This window comes from Gouania willdenowi, chromosome 20 (assembly GCF_900634775.1).
Source record: "Gouania willdenowi chromosome 20, fGouWil2.1, whole genome shotgun sequence".
Lineage (NCBI taxonomy): Eukaryota > Metazoa > Chordata > Actinopteri > Blenniiformes > Gobiesocidae > Gouania > Gouania willdenowi.
Window position 1 is genome coordinate 7,205,922 of NC_041063.1, and position 23,427 is coordinate 7,229,348.

The following is a 23,427-nucleotide window of genomic DNA, read 5'->3' on the forward strand; positions in this document are numbered from 1 at the left end:
ATGCCCATTATTTGCCAGTTTAAACTAATTGTTCCGACTAATTCTACCAATATTGATATTTTTTTTTTTACCACTTTCTCGGTTGTTCAATGTTTTACAATGAGCTAAGATTGGAATATTCAAGGTGTATGCTGTCAGTTGTAAAAAAAAAAAATCGAGATCGGCAGTTCAGGTTTTTTAAAGATCGTTGATCAACCAGAAAATTGCGTGCACCCCTAGTTTAGATCACTTTTTTCCCCATTTCAGATCGTTAAATTCTGCGTTTTCCGTCTATTTTCCTTTCAACACAGTAAATCTGAGTCCTGACATACTTTACCCAAGGTCAAAGATGCAAACAGACTGCTTTAGAAAGACATGAGCAATCATTCTGTGTTCAACACTCCTTAAGATAGTGCATGGAGGTGATCAGGAAGAATAGGCACACCTGAGTGGAGACAAACTCGCCCACAGATTACTAAGAAATCAATAAAATAATAATTTTGGAACTACATCACAAGACAAGGCCAGCCAAAGCCAAACCAAAGCAAACTAAAACACATGTGAATAAATCATGAAAAATCATGAAAAAAATTGAAATTTTAAGAAAACCACACTCGGCGAGTTACAATATATATCTTTAATGCTTAGTTTAAGCCGCTGAAGGAGAGAGACAGAGTGATCTGAAACACTAGCAGACCTGTCCTCATCGATAAGACGCCCTGCTGTGTGTGCGTGTGTGCGTGCGTGTGAGACATACCTGCCTAGACAACAGGAAAAACACCCCATGGTAGAGTGCTCTCCTTACAAGCAACATATACACACATATAGTTACACACACACACACACACACACACACACTATGGCCCTAATTTTTCTAAAGCACAACATTTGTGTCTGATGCGACCGTAGCAGGTCGTGATGAATATAAAGTGAGTGATAATGGGATCGCTGAGTCATGAAAAGCGATTGTGAGCGAGTTCTATCTGCAGAGGTCTGAGAAACGCAGACTTTCATTATGTTTGAGCAGCAGACGGTGCTTCAATGAAAACACACCCAACAAAAGAGCGTGGACGCGTTCACTCAAAGAAAACAGTCTGGTGTGGAATTGTTAACAAACTACTTCATTCAGACGGATAATAATGTAACTTATGAGAGCAGAGATATTGGCTGTGAAACTGTTGTTATCAACATTATTATCAGCATTTAAAATGATGGACCAATCAGAGCATTAATACAGGGAACAACAAAGGGTTTGTGGGTTGTTTTTGGGTCATTTTGTTTGTTTTTGTTGTCGTTTTATGCATTTCTTGCTCACATTATATATTTTTATGTTTGCTTCCTCTCTTTCTAGAGTCATGTTTTGTGTATTTTTCTTGTCGTTTTATGTGTTTTGATATCATTTTGTATATTTTTGTTGTCATTTTGTAGTTTCTGCTCATTTTGTGTATTTCTGTTTTATGTGTTTGTTGCTCATTTTCTGTATTTCTGTGATTGTTTTATGTGTTTCTGGAGTCATTTGATGTATTTCTTGCCCAGTTTGTGAATTTGTGCGATTGTTTTGTGTGTTTGAAGAGTCATATTGTGTATTTCTGTCATTGTTTTATGTGTTTCTGCAGCCATTTTGTGTGCTTATTGCTCAGTGTCTATATTTTTAGGATTGTTTTGTGTGTTTCTGGAGTCAACGTCTGTATATCTTGTTCAGTTTGTGTATTTTGTTGTCATTTTGTGCATTTGTTGCCCATTTAGTATATTTTTTGTGATTGTTTTGTGTGTTTCTGAAATCATTTTGTGTATTGCTGTCATTTTCTGTTTTTCTGTTAATCTAATTTGTTTGAACCCAGGGTTCATTTGCTTGGATCAGTTTTTTACACTTTTAACGTTATTTTTATATATATATATATATATACGTATATATATATAATGCATTGGATTTTATATAGTGCTTTATCATAGACACTCAAAGCGCTTTACAGAATTAAGGCATTATTCTTTTACTCCATACTTTGTGGTGGTCAGCTACTGGGGCAGACTCAGCTTCAATGCTTTGTAACCTCTTGGCTGCTGTTGCACTAGCTTCTGAGCTAGCGACGCGACCGCAGCGATCGATGCTCTCGCGCCTTTTGGGAATAACTTTCATTTTGGGCTCAAAGTGACGATTCTAATGAAATGACGAGATGAGTGTGTGTCCTCACCTCCTCATGCTTTTTCTAACCTTCCCGTTAATGGAGCTTTCTCTCAGCTCTGCAGTGTGTTTTCTGTCCTGTACGGTGTGTGTAGTGTGTGTAGTGCAGACAGCCAGTCTTTAGTCTTTAGCTGAGAGCAGTATCAGCAAAGCTCAGCCTGTCGATTATATTGAGCCGCCGTGGTGTGTCACAAACATTAAAGACCTCTTGATTGACTCCTAGTTGGATAGCGTGTCCAACCCCATACATTAGTAATGCTAAGGCTCAATAGTTGGAGGCTTGGACACAATGATACAGCCAGACACTACACTGGCTATAGATTTAGCTTTTCCCCTTTATATCGTGCAGGTTTGTGTTTAGAAAATGGCCAAAGATGAAAAAATATGTTAAAAAAAACATCCTGATAACACCTGAATTTAGTGTTTGTTTGAATAAAAGCAGTAATAGTAGACCTTCTCAGTCGTTTCTATTGTAGGAGGTGAGATGTCGAGGTGTGTAAAGGACTTGTTATTTAGTCTATAGACCAGTTCATATTTAATGAAAGTCACAATCTTACAAATTCTAAATCTAGCAAGGTAATATCATTAGGGAAAAACAAAAATAAATTTGAAATAAAACCATAGGAACACAAACATGAGAAATAACATAAGACGATCCAGCAGTAAAGGGTTAAAGGGTTCAAACACTCCTTACATAGGGACGGTAATCAGGAAGATGGCTTACACTTGAAAAAGAGCATTTTGCGTTGCTATCTGTGTTTGTTTCATGTGTTTCTGGAGTCATTTTGTGTATTTTTCTTGTTTTGCATATTTTTAAATACTTTTATATTTAAATTTTGTATATTTTTATGCTTATTTTGTGCATTTCTTTGTTTGTTTTGTGTGTTTTAAGAGTCATTTTGTGTATTTATGTTGTCATTTTGTATATTTTTGTTGTCATATTGTATTTCTTGTTCATTTTGTGTATTTTTGTGTTTGTTTTGTGTTTTTCTGGAGTCATTTTGTGTATTTATTGCTCAGTTTGTATATTGTTAGGGTTCTATTGTGTGTTTCTGGAGTCATTTAGTGTATTTTGGTCCGAATCAAGCAAGTCTCTAAAACCATCAGGGAAAACCAAACACAAATATAAATAAAAACCTTAGGAACACAAACAATAGAAGTAACAATCCAATTTGATCCAGCAGTAAAAGGTTAAAGGCTTCAAACACTGCTTACGTAGTGAGAGTAATCAGGAAGATGGCCTACACTTGAAAAAGAGCATTTTGCATTTCTATTTTGTATATTATTTGAGGATTTTCTATATTTGTGTGTTTCTTTTGTTGTTTTCGAGTCCTTTTATTTGTTTTAGTTGCCGTTTTATGCATTTCTTGCTCACTTTGTGTATTTGTGTGTTTGTTTTGTGTGTTTTAAGAGTCATTTTGTGGATTTTTGTAGTCATTTTGTATTTTTTGCTCATTTTGTGGTTTTTTTGTGTTTTTCTGGAGTCATTTTGTGTATTCTTGTGATTGTTTTGTCATTTTGTGGTTTTGTTTGGTTGTTTTCAATAAATTTTGTGGATTTTTGTTTAAATATTGTATATTTTCTTACTTATTTTGAGTATTTCTGTGTTTGTTTTGTGTGTTTTTGTTGTGATTTTGTATTTTTTGCTTACTTTGTATATTTTTGTGTTTGTTTTGTCTTTTTCTGGAGTCATTTTGTGTATTCTTGTGATTTTTTGTGTGTTTGGAGAGTTATTTTGTGTATTGTGTTTTCAATTAATTTTGTGGATTTTTGTATTATTTTGTAGATTTCCTTGCATATTTTGTTTATTTCTGTTTGTTTTGTGTGTTTTACGAGTAATTTTTGTAGATTTTTGTCATCATTCTGTATTTTTTGCTTAGTTTGTGTATTTTTGTGTTTGTTTTGTGTTTTTCTGGAGTCAGTGTATTTTTGTCTTCTTAGAAATCTTGCAAATTCCAAATCAAGCAAGCCTTTAATACCACCAGGGAAAACCAAAACAAAATATAAAATGAAACCTTAGGAACAAGAACATGAGAACTAACAATCCGAGACGATCCAGCTGCAAAGGTCAAGGGTTCAAACACAACTTAAATACTTAAATAGTGACGGTAATCAGGAAGATGGGCTTCACCTGAGAAAGAACAGAGGGAGAGAGACTCACTTGTCCTACGAAAAAAAGGACAGTAATTCATATCAGACACAGAAACCAGGGGAAACATAAACAAAGTAACCAGAAAATAACTCAGAAACTGGAAGAAAATGTGAAAAAGAAACGAGCCCCAAGGGATTTGAACTCATGACCTGAAACCTAACATCACAATAACAGGAACTTAACTCAGGAGCACGACTAAAACAGGTGTACACAAACACAAAAATAAACCCACACAAATACGAAACCATTAAAAATTATAGTGTGAGCAACTTTTGGCAAAAACACATCGTGGTATTCGGTTTGTATTTTATAAAGTCAGTTTTTGTTTGTTTGTTTTTCTTTTGGCAGGATTAAGTCAGAAGTACTGTATGGATTTTGACAAAATGCTAACCTAAGATAAACCTTAGACCATGGAAGATTACATTCACTTTTAGAGTAGATCTGGATCAATATATTGATTCTGTATCAGTTTCAAAAATAAAAAATGATCTAGTTCTTCTCATTGGTGAAATTTCAAAAAGTAATATCTCAGTTTGTAAACGACTGATCCTTATGGAATTTCACTCAGTTATGTTGAGTTGATTCCTCAATTACCCCGACAAGTTCAATCTGGATTGGATCCAAATTGCTCATTTTATCACAATTTTTCTAAAACAAACGTGTGTTCATACATTGTGAACTACTGTATGGATATTAATGGAGATTTAAACTTGTTAGTGTGAATGACAATGGTACCATGATCAGGATCATTATATATATATATATATATATATATATATATATATATATATATATATAATATTTTTCTATCATTTTGTGTGTTTTTATTGTGTGTATTTGAAGTTGTAGTTTTATGTGCTTCTGCTGTTTTGTGTATTTTTTTGTCATTTTGTGTGTGTGTTTTTGTTTTCTGGTGTGTGTTTGGTGTCATTTTTTTTTTTTATGTTTTTGATATTTTAAGTATTTTTGATGTTTTTTGTTATAATTTTTGTGTTTTTGTTTTCATTTTGTGTGTTTTTGTTGTATTTGTGTTGTATTTCCTAGGTTTTTGTTTTCATTTTGTGTTTTTGCTCTTGTGTGTGTATCTTTCTGTTATTTTTTGTGCATCAGACAATGAGCTGTGTGTGTTTAAAGTTATGATTAATTGTTTATTGCTTTTCCACAGCCTCTCCTCTACCTTCTACTTTATTCTACTCATCTCATATAAATATGACCACAATCAAACAGCTATGATAGCACAATTGGAGGTTATTACTTGATGCACTCATTTACCTTTTTTCTCTTGCATTTGTATAGAAAAAATATTTTATAGCGCCACATGTTGCTTTTTTCTTGCCTCTAATTAAATTTCAATGACAGATATTTACCTTTTCATGTGTTGACTTCACCAATGAATAAAAAATATATTTAACTTAAAATGAAGGCAAACTAATAAAAACATCACACCTAGACGTCACGTACAAAACTCAAGTGTTAATATATATTTTCTCCATTGTTTCAAACCCAGCTGGTAATATGAAGGGTACGATATTAAAATTATGTGTTTCCCCGTTCACTTCTCGCTTACACAACCAACGCTGGCACGCTGTGAAATCTAACACCACTGTAACAGAACCAATGTTAGCTTCTCCAACATTTTCAGCCCTAGTGTGAGTCAGGTTGGGTGGGGGTGAGCTAAAAGGTTAGGAGGTAGAATATCTACAAATATACAAAGATGCAATTCAGAGCTGACAGAGCTTGTCCTAGAAAGTCACGGAAACAGACTCACTGTTCTGAATCTGAAGATTTGATTATAGCGATTCTGATTTATTAAGCATTGCGATATGATAGCAACAATTACCGCAATTTTTAAAGTTGGAATCATAAACTTCTCGAAACATTGTGAGAGTCTTAGTTCAAAGAAACAATGCGCATCACGTGATAAAATTGTGATGTATTGTAAAGGTTTTTTTTTTCTTTTTCCCCACCCGTAAAAGAAGGTAATCAGGATTTGTGGAACACATCGTCCCTTATTAGTATTTTCCCGTAAATATCCCGTATTTTAATGTAACAATAATTAAAATATGTCTCACTAAACTGAACGCCGTCACTAGCCTCGCGAGAACTGCACCTGAAATGGCCTGAGTGGCAGTTCTCACATGATTAGTGCCGACAGCGGCAACAAACCTGGAAACAACTCAGAACAGAGATGATGAATGAAGACGTTCCAGTGCAAAGAACTGGTGTAAATACGTTGTGAAATGGGAAAGAGAGTTTATCTTCCTATAGAGCATCAGGATGTGACACAGTAACATGTTCCGTTAGATTAATAACTGAGATTTTAACGTTTACCACAGCGGAAGGAACCACGTAAGTCACCATGAAAAATCAGCCAATCACAAGCTCCACAAATATACACTGTTTTAAAAAAAGTGTTAAAGAATGTAAAGTCTGTAATAAATGTGTCTAATAAGTCATTAGTGAATACCAGAGAACCACATGAGTGTCATGAGAAATTATAATAAAATATATAATGAAAATATAATGTTAATGTCTAACTTAAAGACAAGCAACATGAAATTAACAGTAAATATGCAACGTGTTGACTTGTATATAAACTGTATGTATATTAAATAAACACATGTGCTTCATATACACATTTATGTGTTTATTTAGGCTGTTTTATAATTTAGAAATTAGGGCTGGGCGATATATCAAGATTCAAGATGTATCGAGTTTTCTATTTTGGCAATATAGAAAACTACAATATTGCATATATCGATATATATTGTATTTTGTAAAAAGAATACTTGTTTTAGGAGTCGGCAGAAACACGACAGAAACACACGAACAGCCAATCAGCTAACAGACGGGCGGACCCAGTGTGCAGAAACAGCCTATCATTTCTCCAGACATCACCAGGAAAAGGCAAACAGCCAATCATTCAGCCGCTGTGGAGTTTGGTTGCCATGTGGGTTTGTTTTCAAGTGAATAGCGTGCAGTGAGCTTAGACTGTGCAGTGAGAACCCAGGAGGAGAGTAGAGGCAACCGCTGGTACCGGTGGGATCGTAATCCACAGTAGTACCGTTGTATGGAATTGCTAGTATAGTAGGAACCGTTACAATTTGGCACCGCGGTGTAACGTGGGTATCGTACAACTAAAGTTTGATCTGACCACAGATCCCAGGATCATTTTACATTCAGCTCCCAATGCATCATGGGACAGTTGAGTATGACTAGTGCCCACCGTGCATACTTAATAAATGTCGACATTAACTGTAATATACATCCTGGTATTTCTCACATTCTCAATCTATTCATACTATCTAATGTGAATGCACTACATACTCATATATGTAGTATAATATACATATTATGAGGTCACACTTAGTATGAGTAGTATGTTAGTATGAGTAGTACGTTAGTATGAGTAGTACATTAGTATGAGTAGTACATTAGTATGAGTAGTGCGTTAGTATGAGTAGTGCGTTAGTATGAGTAGTGCGTTAGTATGAGTAGTGCGTTAGTATGAGTAGTGCGTTAGTATGAGTAGTATGTTAGTATGAGTAGTGCGTTAGTATGAGTAGTGCGTTAGTATGAGTAGTGCGTTAGTATGAGTAGTGCGTTAGTATGAGTAGTGCGTTAGTATGAGTAGTACGTTAGTATGAGTAGTACGTTAGTATTAGTAGTACGTTAGTATGAGTAGTACGTTAGTATTAGTAGTACGTTAGTATGAGTAGTACGTTAGTATTAGTAGTACGTTAGTATGAGTAGTACGTTAGTATTAGTAGTACGTTAGTATGAGTAGTACGTTAGTATTAGTAGTACGTTAGTATTAGTAGTATGTTAGGATGAGTAGTATGTTAGTATGAGTAGTAGGTTAACATAACATCATTAACACAGCCTGGGTGTGTGTGTGTGTGTGTGTGCGTGCGTGTGTGTGTGTGTGTGTGTGTGTGTGTGTGTGTGTGTGTGTGTGCGTGCGTGCGTGCGTGCGTGCGTGTGTGTGTGTGTGTTGATATTATCACAGCACACACAGTATCACCCAAACTGTTCTATGTAAAACGTCCTTCCCCTGCTTCAATAGATAGATACTAACCTCCACCAACTACTAAACAACTACTGATAATAAACCCAAACCCTGAGGGAAGTGAACACCCAACAAATGATTCCAGAAAACAATGGCCGTCTGATTGGACGACTCAGATTCCTCCTGTTGCTTGTTTTCAAGTGTGTGCAGTGGACTGGATGTAGTATGTGGAGGTAATTAGGAGGTCCATCCCTGGAGGAGAGGTGTTGAGAATTCACTCCTAACACTTTCTACACTGCAGCCCGAGGGCTGGAAGGGGGCAGACAATTAGCCGCTAACAAGTTAGCAGACAGGCTCTTCTGTTCCAAGCTAATTTAGATGGAAGCTGCTAGCTACAAGTTAATGTGGAAAATAACCTGTAGTCAGTGTGTTATGTGTAGATTTTATTCACTTTCAATGTAATCAACTATTAAAGCTGCTGGAGAGGTTCATTTTTGATCTAGACATAATGTAGACCTTATAAATATAAGAATATCTAAGCTATTATATTATTTAAATTTACAAATATGAAGGAAGTGCACGATGAAAAGGTCATTTCATTTGCACATTTTGTTTGTCTAGTCTTGCTCTTTTTTCTACGTGTATGATTATCATCATTATTAGTGTTGTTTTTTTAATACGCCGCTCTTTGCCGTTTATACTAAACTTATATTATACTTTATTAAACTCCTTAGTGTTTAATAAAGTATTTTCTGATTAAGTGAAACAGCACTGATCAGCCGATTCATGTTTACAAAATGTGATTCTAACCTGGGTCACTGGTAAAACATCACGGAATTATCAGCGTGTGTGTAGCGTTAGCTTTAGCAGCTAACTTGGTTTTTGGAGACTGATGCCACGTTTGCTCAAAAAGCTTTTAAGGAGTCAACACTCCAACGGCAAAAATCATCTAAATCTCTGTCAGACTCGCTTCCTACACCGTCAGCCATGGCCAGTTATCCCTCTTGACTTTTGACTTAATGCGGAACAACTGAATCAGAGCGAGAGTGTGAAAAAGCTTATTGGACTCCACATCCCACAATGCAATGTGCCAAACCTTTCCGAGAATGTCAATGTAAGATTGGGATGAAAACGGCGGCATTTTCAACCTTTCACATCTGTTTTTAACTTCATTTTTCAAGGGAATGATCTTTGTCGTATTGATCCACGACGTTCACACTTTGTCTTTATCTGATCAAACACCATCGTCTCCTGCAGCTTTAAAGTGACGACAAACCATTTCTGGTTGCCACTTGTTTCACACCACAGATAATGAAGCAGTAGTAGTGGCATCCTCCCAACCAGCTGCCCCCCCCCCCCCCCCCCCCCCCCCCCCCACACACACACACACACGTACACACAGTGACCCTGCTGCTGATCCCTGACCAGCCCCCAGTGTTGACGTCGCTCATTAACAACAAACACTGAACACAGACACGTGCTAAAAATAGAGTTTATTACCCAACGGTTGACCCTGCGTGTGTGCGTGTGTGCGTGTGTGTGCGTGTGTGTGTGTGTGTGTGCATGTGTGTGTGCGTGTGTGTGTGTGTGTAAACACCTGGACTATTTTCTATTGAAATGTAATTGCTTCACTCATTAACCCACTTAAAGAGCGTGTTGGGTTTAACACTCTCACTTTGTCAGGATCAGCAGCGTGGTGCATCGGGGAGGTTTTAGGCTTGGATCAGAGATAATTACTATTAATTAGTGGCTTTAATGCTGGAGCAGCTCAAATCAACCTTGGTGCGTGAAATTATACGAGGGAAAAAGACGTGTTTTCCTGTTGCGAAGCCGCTTGTTTTGTTGTGTTGCCTGGTTGTTGTTGTTGTTGTTGTTGTTGGTGTTTTTGACGTTGTTGTTGGTGTTGTTGTTGTTGTTGTTGGTGGTGTTTTTGACGTTGTTGTCGTTGCCGTGTGTTGCTGGCAATATGTGGCGGACGCACACACTGTCAATCACAATCCCATTACTGCAGAGGTCACACACAAACTGCTGCAGGTAAGTCGAGTCCCCGACGGCTTCCTTTGCTCCACCACAACAAAGGAAAATCATATATTTGCAGACACAAAAAAATACCAGCGTCTCCCCTTCTTTCAAGGAGAACTTTAAACCCTTGTCAGGTATTATTGAGTGTGCCAGCCATGCCAAGTCATTTTGTGCTTTTCTGTACTCATTTTCTGCATTTCTGTAGTCATTTTGTGTATTTTTGGACATTTATATCATTTTTTGTTTCACATAGCATTATTTATTTTATTATTAGTGTGTATTTAGGGTCAGTTTGTGTATTTTTTACCTGATTATGTGTTTTAGGAGTGATTTTTGTGCATATTTGATGTTTTCTATATTTTTCTGCAATTTCTTTGTTTAATTTAGCACTATTTGTGTTATCATTTTTGGAATCACTGTGTAATGTTGTTTTATCTATGATTCTATCATTCTGTGTATTCTTTTGTGTGTTTTTTATGTTATTGCTATTTTTATGCATTTTTGTAGTAATTGTTGTGTATTTTTTGGAGACATTTAGTTAATCTTTTTTCATTTAGCATTATTTTGTCTGTAATTTTTGTATGTTTTTGGATTCAGTTTGTGTAATTCTGTTGCGATTATGTGTTTTAGGAGTCATTTTTGTGCATATTTGATGTCGTTTTCCATATTTTTCTGTCATTCTTTGTTTTTAGAGACATATAGAATTTTTTTGGTTTTGTTTAGCACTAATTTTTCTGTTGTTTTTGTGTTTTTGGAGTCACTGTTTATTTGTATATTATTGTTTATGTTGTTTTGTCTATGGTTCTTTTATTCTGTGTATTCTTTGGTGTGGTTTTGTATATTTTTCCCTCATTTTGTGTGTTTTTATGTTTTTTTATATATATATATATATATATATATATATATATATATATATATATATATAGTGTTTGTTTTATTTCATTTAGCATTATTTTGTCTGTAATTTTTGTGTTTTAAGTGTTTTTGGAATTAGTTTGTGTAATTTTGTTGCGATTATGTGTTTTAGGAGTAATTTTAGTGTGTATTTGATGTCATTTTGTATATTTTTCTGTAATTTTTTTGTGTTTTTGTTGTTCTTTAGTGTGTTTTTCTGTTATTGTTATGCATTTTTCAGTAATTTTGTTTATTTTTGTAGTGATTTATATAATTTTTGTTTCATTCAGCATTCTTTTTTTCTGTAGTTTTTGTGTTTTGTGTGTTCATATGTTCAGTCTGGGTATTTTTATTGTTTTAGGAGTAATTTTTGTGTATATTTTTTGTAGTTTTGTATATTTTTCTGTCATTGTGTGTGTTTTTGGAGACATATATGTTTATTTCTTGTTTCATTTATTATATATTTTTTTGTTCGTTTTGTGTTTTGCGTGTTTTTAGATTCAATAATTTGTATTTATTCATTATTACTTATTTTGCTTTGCTTTGTTTGTGTGTTTTTATGTTGTTTTTATGCATTTTTGTAGTCATTTTGTGTATTTTTTGGATACTTTTATATAACTTTTGTTTCATTTAGCATTATTTTGTCTGTTATTATTATGTTTTGTGTGTTTTTAGGGTGAATTTTTTAACTATTATATTTTTGTTTTGTATGTGTCTGTCATTCTATGTGTTCTTTGGTCTCTTATCAAGTGGAAAAATGTATTTCCTTCCTCAACATTTTTGTTGCACTTTTTTTTTATTTCCTCCTCCTTCCTTTTTCTGGTAATTTAAGCTGGGGGGCTTGTGAGTAATTGTATGAATACATATCAGGACCTTTAGCTCAGAGGCATTGGCTGGCACACTCAATAATGCCTGAAGCAATATCGCTTTGAGAGCAACCACACACACTCACACACACACACACACACACATGCAAACAATGGCTTCCCGTCCTCCTGAATATTTATCACTGGGACACACTGGAGTAAAGTTGAAAATTAAAAACAAAAAGTGAAAGATGTGAAGGTAGTGACATAAAAAAAAACCCAAAAAAAAAGGCTGATGGAGCCGATAGACGTGATCCGACACAAAGGTGTGACCCAGGAGGAGAGGTGTTATTAAAATGCTCTGAGCTTAGCTCTTTGTGAGGGTGTTGTAGCTCCCTGTGGCTCAGTGAGCAGCGGAGAGATCTGATTGGACGAGCTGAGCCTGCAGGCCTCACTGGGTTACCTTCTTTAAGCCTCGGGCACTTTTACTCCTCAACACGGGTGTTAAAGAAGTTAGAATAAAAAATAATAATAATGACACATAGAAATTAAACAATGATTTATTATTGTTTTATGTTTTTGTCTCTGAATAAATAAACTTACAATCTGTATTTAATATTTTACCTTTTGTAATCTGCTTTTCTCTGTTCATCTCACTACTTCACTGAAGTTGTCCTTTATATAAAATAATGAAATCCAGACACACGTTCATTTTCATAAAATAAATAAGTCATAGTCCTCTCTGCCAATAGCAAAGTACATAATATGAATAAATCAACAAATCACACCTTATGTAATTTTCTATCATTTTGTGCATTTTGCCTGTTTTTGTTGACATTTGTGTAATATTTTATTTTTATTTTTGTATTGTGTGTGTTTTTGGGGTCAGTTTGTGTGATTTTGTCATGATTGTGTGTTTCAGGAGTCATTTTTTAGTATATTTGCTTTTATATATATTTTTTTTTTTTTAGCATTTTCTTTCTGTTATTTGTGTTTTTGGAGTCATTTTTGTGTACCTGTATTGTTGTTTTGTATATGTATCTCTCATTTTATGTGTTTTGTTCTTTTGTCTGTTTTTCTGTTATTTTTATATTTTATAGTTTTATGTCATTTTGTGCATTTTTGGATACATTTATATAACTTGTTTTTATTTACCATTTGTGTTTTTGGAGTCAGTTTGTCTATTTTTGTTGTGATTATGTGTTTTAAGAGTCACTCACTTAGATTTTGTCGAAAAAGAATCCGTTAACCTACTAACTCCGATCGCACGATGCACGCTCAAACTTAAATTATAAATTAAAAATGAAACGTATTGCACATCGTTCCCATCTTGTCTTGATTTCAGCGCTACAGAGCGTTAGCTTAGCCGTAGCCTTTTTCTCTAACGATTCTCCTTAGCGTGGACTAAACTTGCAGATTGTCTCGGCTCAAACTGTATAACACGTGCACACACACACACACACACGCACACACACACACACACACACACACACACACGTGCACAAACACACACAGATGGAGCTCATAGACACATTTAGAAGGAGTAGTCGAGAAAACTTCAAATACTGTAGTTTAGATTACACTGCCGTCTTTTAAATAAATGTAAGCTAATTGTTCTGCATTTCTTCATCCCAGTTTTAGTCATTCACGGTGCGTATAGAATAAAGGGAATTAACAGAAATATAGCTGCTCAACGTGATCAAGCCACAGATAAAAAGCCTTTCTTGTCAGATGGAGTTTTAGCTGAGCTGGTTTCCTGTACCTTCAGGGAGATGGAAATATGCGTCTGAGATCTCATCTGGTATTAATTTGTCACAGAGAAGGTATAGCCTCCCTCTGGCTAACTGAGCTATAAGCTATAGCAGAGCTACAGTCTTTTTGATGGATTTATTCCGCCAGCTGCTTGTTTCACAATTTACCGCCGCTTATTTTCCCTCTCGGCGCCTCCTGCTGTTTCCTGCCTATTGATAGCGACCTTGTTCCGATGCATCCCTCCAATGGGACAGAAAAAAGAGCAATCAGCAGACACCTCTGAAGAAGCCTGGCAGTTTACAGTAAAAAAAAAAGTTGTCTGAGTAAAACCTTAACACAGACATAGGCAACTGACGGCCCGGGGGCCACATGCGGCCCTCGGACTAATTTTATGGGGCCCCCAAAATAAATTTACACAATGACAGAAAAATACACAAAACAACAGCAATAATACATGAAAAAATTACAAAGAATTACAAAATTGCAGGAAAATACTGTAAAGATAAAAACATGGAAAATACTCCAAAAACACACAAAACTACTACGAAAATGAACAAAACGACAACAGTAATACACAAAATGACTCAGAAAATTATTCAAAATTTTAGAAAATGACAACAAAATTACACAAAAAGACAAGAAAAATGTGAAAAATGACTCCACAAACCCACAGTACTCACAAACAAGCAAAACAACAACAGAAATACACAAAAAAAAAATACTCAAAAAAATACCACAAAATGACAGCACACAAATACACAGTATGACTCCAAAAAACATATATTTTACAGGAAAAATACACAAAAGAACAACAGAAATGTAGAAAATGCTTCACAACGAGCAAGACAACAACATACATACAGAAAAACACAGAATTACTATAAAAACTTTGTTCTTTCTTGTATTAATGCTCAGATAGCTCATTATTCTAAATGCTGACATGAATGTTGGTCATATGGCCCTCTGTAATAAAATTGCCTACCTCTGATTTAGCATATTACTCGAGTAAAGATTTAGGCGCACTTGACCGCTTCAGCCCCAACGGACCCGCCGGCGGGGGCAGCTCCAGCTTCCGTGACTCTCACGCGTCTAAATGTTGTAAAGAATGAATGAAGTCAAACATTTTACACCTCTCCGTAATCCTAAGAAAATATAGAAACTAAAACTGTAGCTAACCCACATTCAGAACAAAAGACACACACCAGGACATTATGTTCAAAGAGGGAAACGTCGACAACTCAGCAAATTCAGGTTTTCCTGAATTATGCTCATCTATGTTTGTCAAATAAAGCAATAAAAATCTTGTACGTAAAATGGCAGGTCCCTCCTTTATCCAGCTCTGATTGGCCAGAGCTAAAGCCCACGCCCATAGTGTTTGTTATCACCAATTTCTACAGGCTCTCAGCTTTGCAACACAGTGTAAATCATTCTGATTGGTCAAAGCATTGCTGCATAACATTCATACGTAACGGCATCAAAGAGTGAAATGAAAAATAGCATTACGCATGGCACCGCAGTAATCTGGATGAAAATGGATATGTGTTTATTTCAAGTCAAATTGCAACATCTAATAGTCAAACATAAGACTAATAATAACTGTAACTAATTGATTCCAAAGTTGTGGAAAACTTTGGCACAGTTGTGGCAAAGTGGGCTTCCGTCTGACTTTTTTTGTACAAAAATGTGTATCTTTGTCCTATTGTTAATTCAGTTATTTCTGCTTTTGTAGCCTTCCCTACTGAGAATTGGCTTTATATTTAATGTAAATCTCTGGGGTTTTTTTGGGTGGACTACAGATTTCTCTATTTAAAACATGATTAATTGTCACTCATTTATCATCTATTTCCACAATGTCACATCATCTGTAACCACTAAGGGCCCTACTTCAATCTGAAAAAAATGTAGGCTGTGTAGAAACGTTATTTGTTATGGGTATGTGCTTTTCGGAAAAGAGGCTGGGGGTGGAAGAGAATATAAAGGTTGTTTTAATTGAAATCTACCGCCAGAGACGCACAGTGACCAACAAAACAAGCTTTATGTTCCTCCCTTGTTGTCTTTGACAGGTGTAAGTGCAATCTTCACGCTAACAGCTGCGTGTTCGACAGAGAGAAGCTGATCTGTGAATGTGAACACAACACGACTGGGCCCGACTGTGGTCGCTGTAAGAGGAACTACCAGGGACGGGCGTGGAGCGCTGGCTCCTACCTGCCTATCCCCAAGGGCACGGCTAATGTCTGTGAGTACACACACACACACAGACAAAACAGACAGACAGACAGACACACTTACGGCATTAGGTCCACTAATACTACAAGTGAGATATCGTGAGTGTACTGACAAAAACTTTTTTCTACTAGTAAAGATAAATCTTCTACTGCTGTGTTACTAGTACTAGTAGTGATATATTTTATATATATATATATATATATACAATACAATACAATAATGTACAAAATGATGACAAAAATGCATAAAAAAAAATGAGAAAAACACACAAACTCACTCCAAAAACACAAAACACAAAAACTGCAGAAGAATAATGCTAAATACTATAAAAAAAATATATATATATATATATAAATGTCTCTAGAAATATACAAAATGACTACAAAATTGTACAAAATGACAACAAAAGTGCATACAAAAATGAGAAAAACACACAAAAGAACAACAGCTTCATCAGGCTAGCTAATTAAAACGATAGCCGACAAAGAACGTCAAAAGCCTCCGACAGACAAAACTGTAAACAGCGGACACAATAATGCAGAAGTTGTTGAATCCATTACATCAAAGCACAACGAGAGAGAGCGACGGCACCTACAGAGACACACGATAAAAGCTGGATCCCAATTAGCGTTAGCGTGCGTGTCATGGTGGAGAGTCCTGACAAGAAGCACATTAACAGCCAGACATCACGCTGGGATGTTTCAAAGGAAAGTGAAGCAATTAACGGAGACTCAAAAAGACACGAGGGTGAGGAGGCAAGTCAGAGACAAGACGAACGTGCGTGTGTTCAATCATGTCATACACACACACACACACACACACACTGTGTCGTGTTTATCTTTTCTTGTAATGTAAATAACACCTGAAATGTTCCCGGATTGTTCCACTCGGGCCATTGTGAGTGCTTAAAGCTGTGTTTGGCCCTCTGCTCTGATGGAGTGAAGCTGGGATTGTAAATGGCAGGTGTTGAACCACTGGTTTGTGAAAATGTGTTTGGATATAAAGTCACTGAGAATATCAGATATTTGATCAAACTCAAAGCCTTATTTGAAGGATGTGGAGGCTGCACCATGTTTGTGTGTGAGACGCTCCTTTTAACACGTCTTTCTGCCATGTTTGTGTAGTTCTAAGTGTGTTGTGAAATTTGCATGAGTTTCAGGTCTCTTTATTCATCATCTGAACCCACTTCCAGTTAACCTAACATACATTTTTGTAGACGTGGAGAAACCAAAGTAGCTACTTTACTTTCCAGACCTTAAGGGGCTTCGTTATTCACCCAGAGGAGTGGAAATCGAGTGAAGAAAAATGTGAATTGCATATCTCTATGAATGTGTAGAGTACTAGAGTGGACAATAGACTGAGTTCACAATACGATAGAATTCGCGATACGATGGACAACACGATGCACGATATAATGACCAAAACGATAGACGACATAATAGATGACATGATATACGATACAATTTTCATTATAATGGACAAAACAAAAGATGACACAATGTCTTACATGCAACCACTCGTCTTGTCAACAACAAATCTTTGGATGTTTTAATATCGTGATGTAATGTTGCATGATATACATCTTCTTCTGCTCGTGTCTTTATATGACTGTTTCCTATTTATTAACAAAGTTATTTGCATGTGAACCACAGAAACAATTTAGTGTGAGTAATACCACCCCCGATGGGCGACATGATGGATGGTAAATGGACATGATTTATATAGCGCTTTTTTATGCCTACACTGAAGTAGTCCCAAAGTGCCTTACAAAATCAGCTCATTCACCTATTCACACACCAATGGGACTGAGCTGCCATGAAAGGCACTGATCAACCACTGGGAGCAACACTTCTTCAGACACTTCGACGCATTGACTGGTATAGGCAACACACTGGGAGATATAATGGACAAAATGACTACACGATGGACAAAACGACTACACTATGGACGACAAGATGGACAACACGATAGACGACACGTTAGACAAAAGATAAACGACACAATAGACGACGCAATGGGCGACACGATGGACGACACGATGGGCAACACGATAGACGACACGATAGACGACACGATGGGCGACGCGATGGGTGATATAATGGCCAAAACAATAGACAACACGATAGACGACACGATAGACGACACAATAGACGGCACGATGGGTGATATAATGGACAAAACGATAGACAACACAATAGACGACATGATGGGCGACACAATAGATGACACCATAGACGACACAATATACGACACCATAGACGACACAATAGACGACACGATGGACGACATGATGGACGACATGATGGGCAACACGATAGATGACACAATGGGCGACACGATAGACGATATAATGGACGAAACGATAGATGACACAATAGACAACACGATAGACAACACAGTAGACAACACAATAGACAACACGATAGACAACACAGTAGACAACACAATAGACAACACGATAGACAACACAATAGACAACACAATAGACAACACAATAAACAACACAATAGACAACACGTAAGGGATCACGATAGACGACACGATGGGCAACACGATAGACGACACGATAGAAAAAAGATAAACGACACAATAGACGACGCGATGGGCGACACGATGGACGACACGATGGGCAACACGAATGACGACACGATAGATGACACGATAGACGACACAGTAGACGACACAGTAGACGACACGATGGGCGACGCGATGGGTGATATAATGGCCAAAACGATAGACAACACGATAGACGACACGATGGGTGATATAATGGACAAAACGATAGACAACACAATAGACGACATGATGGGCGACACAATAGATGACACCATAGACGACACAATATACGAAACGATAGATGACACGATAGACGACACGATGGGCAACACAATAGACAACACAATAGACAACACGATAGACGACACGATAGACAACACGATACACAACACGATAGACAACACAATAGACAACACTAGGGATGTAACGATTAATCGTAAGGCAGTTAAAAATCGATTCATAGGTATCACGGTTGATATCGATTTTCTGAAAATTGAATCGCAGTACTTTTTTTAACCAGCAGAGGTCGCTATCCACAAGTGTAGGCGGCGGGTGGAGTCTGCTAATACTTTCTTTCTGGCCACCTTCTACTCTTAAATATGTTAATAAATGATTCCTTACCCCTTTAGCACCGAAAGAATATCTGTAATATTACTTGAATATCTGTAAAAGTCACGTTTTTCTATTAGCTCTGTCTGCTAGCATAGCTTCTCCTCTTCACTGCAAGATATCTGCATGTCAACCGACCACTGGGTTACCAGCGCCCTCTGCTGGTTCAAACGAATATGACGTAAATCAGTGTAATCATGGTTTTTTTTTTTTTTTTTAAGTCCAATTGTTAAGGCACAAAATACATTGTTTATTATAGAACCAGAATTTAAATTAATAGGCTTCATTTTCATTTGTATTATTCCTTTATTTATTTCATTCAAGATTTATTTTTAGTTAAATTGCATTGTTTTGAATTGTTTATCAAGGAATTCTTTTGACAATGAAAAATAAAATGAAAATAGTACAGTTTTTTCCCAATAAAAAAATTTGTCTAGTCCCATTTTGTAAAATAAATCGTGAGAGAATCGTATCGTGAACCCAGTATCGTGAATCGAATCGTATCGGGAGTTGAGTGAATCATTACATCCCTAGACAACACAATAGACAACATGATAGACAACACGATAGACAACACAATAGACAACATGATAGACAACACAATAGACAACATGATAGACAACACAATATACAACACGATATACAACATGATAGACAACACGATAGACAACATAATTGGAAACACAATGGACAAAGCCATAGACAAAACGATTATTAACAGCTGCACAATATGTTCCACTATAGGTTTTTTCTCCTGTCAGGGACAGCACGTGTGAGTGAGTTCTGTAGTGTGGCTTGTTTAGTGGTAGCTCTGGGTTAGGACACACTCAGCAATCCATCAAACTGTGCTTTTCATGCTGTTCTGAGAAGCAGAGAGAGCGACACCTGAAACCAATATTTGTATGCAAAATAAGCTACAAATTTAAATATAGATAGATAGATAGATAGATAGATAGATAGATAGATAGATAGATAGATAGATTGTAAATTTCTATATTGACAAAATAGAAAACTCTATATATATATATATATATATATATATAGATATAGATATAGATATATCTTGATTTTCAATATATCGCCCAGCTCTACTGATATATATTGTGTCGCTGTGAGTGAACAGAAAACTAGGAACGCCTGTTTCAATCATTTGTATCTTGTATCTTTTGCCTAAATTGTAGTTTCCAGGAATATTCAAACACATCAAGTATGAAGCGAAGTATGAAGTACACGACACGCATGCACGTGCTAGGGAATCAAATGGTGGATAAATAACATTCTATTCCCTCTCCAGCAGTCAGCACTGCTCTCTCTTATCGCGACGATGAGAATCAGAGTTGGAAGTTTGACTAATCTTGCATTAATTTAAATTCCAAGCTCGTATCCCGCCTCGTCCTCTTATTGCATCTGCTGCGTTTTCATTGGCTGAGCTGGAGCACTGCCGGCTGTCGGCCATCGATGACTTATTCCCCGACCCGCGGGGTGTGTGTTATGAGACTTATGTGGAGGAGGTGGGGGGGGTTACTGGAATGGCCATTTCTGGAGCTCAGATTGACAGGATGTTATTAAAAAAGGTGACACACACACGCACAGAGTAGTCATCCAGACCTCAACACATGCACACACACACACACACACACACACACACACACACACACACACACACAGACACTCTTTAGCTGTGAAGTGATGAAAAACAGTGTGGGTGTAAAGTGCATTACTTTGTCTTGAAGAAAGTAAAAATCCATAATGCAATAACGCTGCAAAAATCTATAGAAATGCAAGGTTATCCCACGTGAATAGATGAGCATGAATGAGAAAAATAAAGAAGTTTCCATTCTTTCCGATGTCGTTCCCCCCCAAAAAAATGAACCCCAGTGAGCATATGTCAGCAAAGTGGAGAGAAATCTGTCAAAGATTCAAATGTAATTAAGATTCAACTTCTATTTTTCTACACCCATCGAGTCATGTGAGGTGATAAGGAGCTACGTAAATAGCCATAATTATAAATACAATTTTAAAAATTTGTTGCCATTGAAACCGTAATTGATTTGTAACTGAGTTCAGAAAATTTACTTTGTAATTGTAACTACAATATTTGCATTTCCTGAAGAAAGTGCAAGTGAGGTTGCAAGTGCTAGCCCACATCACACTGCATTAGCTTACCATTAACATTAACTAAAATTAACATTAGCTAGCATAATAATTTGCTAGCAATAGCATAAATTAGCATGAGCATAAATTAGCATGAGCATAAATTAGCATTGTCGAGCATCAACATAAGCTAGCATTTACATTACCATCAGCATTAGCTAGCATTAGCATTAATTACCATTAGTATTAACTCACAATAGCTAGCATTAACATTAATCTAGCATTAGCACCAACAATGCATTTGCACCAATAAAGCATTATCATTCACCTATCAATAGCATTAGCCTAGCATTATCATTCACCTATCAATTGCATTAATCTAGCATTAGCATTCAACTATAAATAACATTAGCCTAGCATTAACCTAGCATTAGCTAAGCATTAACCTAGCATTAAGTGAATGTTAGCAATAAGGTTGAAAAGAGTTGAAAAGGTTGAAAAAAGTATGTAATAAGTCAAAAAGTTTAAAAGTTACAAATTATAAGGGGATTGCATAAATCTTAGGAATTTTATTATTATTTGTCAAAAAACGGATAACAATAGTGAGGGTACTAATAACCATGGAAATTCTATAAAAAATGTCAATTTACACGATATTTACAAATCAAGCACTGGGTATATCCGTCTAGCCGCTCACAATACCACATTTTTAGTCATAGGTTAATTGATTTTTGAAATATCAAGCCTTATGCTTATGCTAGGCTAATGCTAATGCAGTGTTCAATGAAGCGAGACACCACCTGCATGCTCACTGGCATTTTCTTCAGGAAATACAAATATTCTAGTTGTAATTGACTTTCAGGAGGAAAAAAATTATAATTTGTAATGTATTTGTAATTGGAAGAAAATGGCGGTTGCTGTAATCGTAATTGAACATGGGGAGTGGTGGCCTAGTGGTTAAGGACGCTGGGCTTGTAATCGGAGGGTTGCCAGTTCAAGCCTCACCGGGGCCGTCACTGTGGGATGTTGAGCAAGTCCCTTAACCCCGAACTGCTCCCCAGGCGCCGCAAAATGGCTGCCGACTGCTCCTCAGGGATGGGTTAAGTGCAGAAGACAAATTCCAATAATGTACTAACATTACATGGCCAATTAAAGGCGAAAGCCCGATTTAATCTTAATCTTTAATCTTAATCTTTAATAATTAAAAACGTAATTGTAATTGAAAAATGTAATTGGCCCCAACCCTGGAGGGCAGGATTCAAAGAGAGACACAGAAAGAAAAAGGATGGCAGAAATAGACAGAGGGGAAGTGTACATCGCTCTCTGTCAGAGACACACACACACACAGTGGAGCCACAGAAGAAGAGGGATCAGTGGTAGAATGAAGCGTGGCACTTCATCTCACTGTAAAGTTGAACATTGATGAAAGCAGTGGACGAGCAGGAAATGAAGATGTTTGGCTCCACCTGACGTTGGAAACTTCAGGACCTTTTAAACAGGCTGTGCGTGGGAGGAGAATTTGGCTCTTTTATTAGTTCTGCTGTGTCCTGCTGGGATTCTAATCCTGGACAACGTGGTCGGACCAAGGCCAGCAGGTTTTTATCTGACAACATCAACAAGAGCACGGATTCCTGACCTTATATTAACTCCAACTGCATCGATTGATCAGGGTCAGATTATCAATAAATTAATCTCTTTAGCATTAAACTCAAAACACATCTATAAAATACACTAACTCATTTTAATATTAAGATCACTGTAATGTTTGTAAATTCTTACAAATTGGGCCACGTTAGCTTGTTAGCGTTAGCTCTGCAGAAGCCTCATGATAACCATCATATTAAAATGAAAATTATCAAGTTCAACCACTGCTTATTTAACCTGAACAGATCATTTTTTATGTTCATATTGTATTATTTTAATGTATAAAATAACAAGCAGAAGAGTCAGTAAACCTAAAAATGATTATTGAAAATGAGAGCAGAAAAGTTAACATCCTGTTATTTAAAGTGAAGTGTTGGTTGGACTTTATTCAAATAAAATGTTAATAAATTGGCCATTAAATGTAGATCACTTGTTTATGTCCATCACTAATATTCCAGATGATTCACTTTCACTCTATCAAAGCTCACCTGTACTGTCCAGT

The 23,427-nt window shown here is 36.4% G+C and overlaps 1 protein-coding gene across 6 annotated transcripts in view; it reads left to right on the forward strand.

Moving 5' to 3' along the window:
- ntng1a (netrin g1a) overlaps positions 1 to 23,427 on the forward strand; it is a 183,985-nt gene that overhangs the window by 113,715 nt on the left and 46,843 nt on the right. For all 6 annotated transcript variants that reach the window (XM_028434940.1, XM_028434938.1, XM_028434943.1 and 3 more), the window contains exon 4: positions 15,860 to 16,032. In XM_028434940.1, coding sequence (XP_028290741.1) covers positions 15,860 to 16,032 — 173 coding nt within the window. The remainder of the gene's footprint in view (positions 1 to 15,859; positions 16,033 to 23,427) is intronic.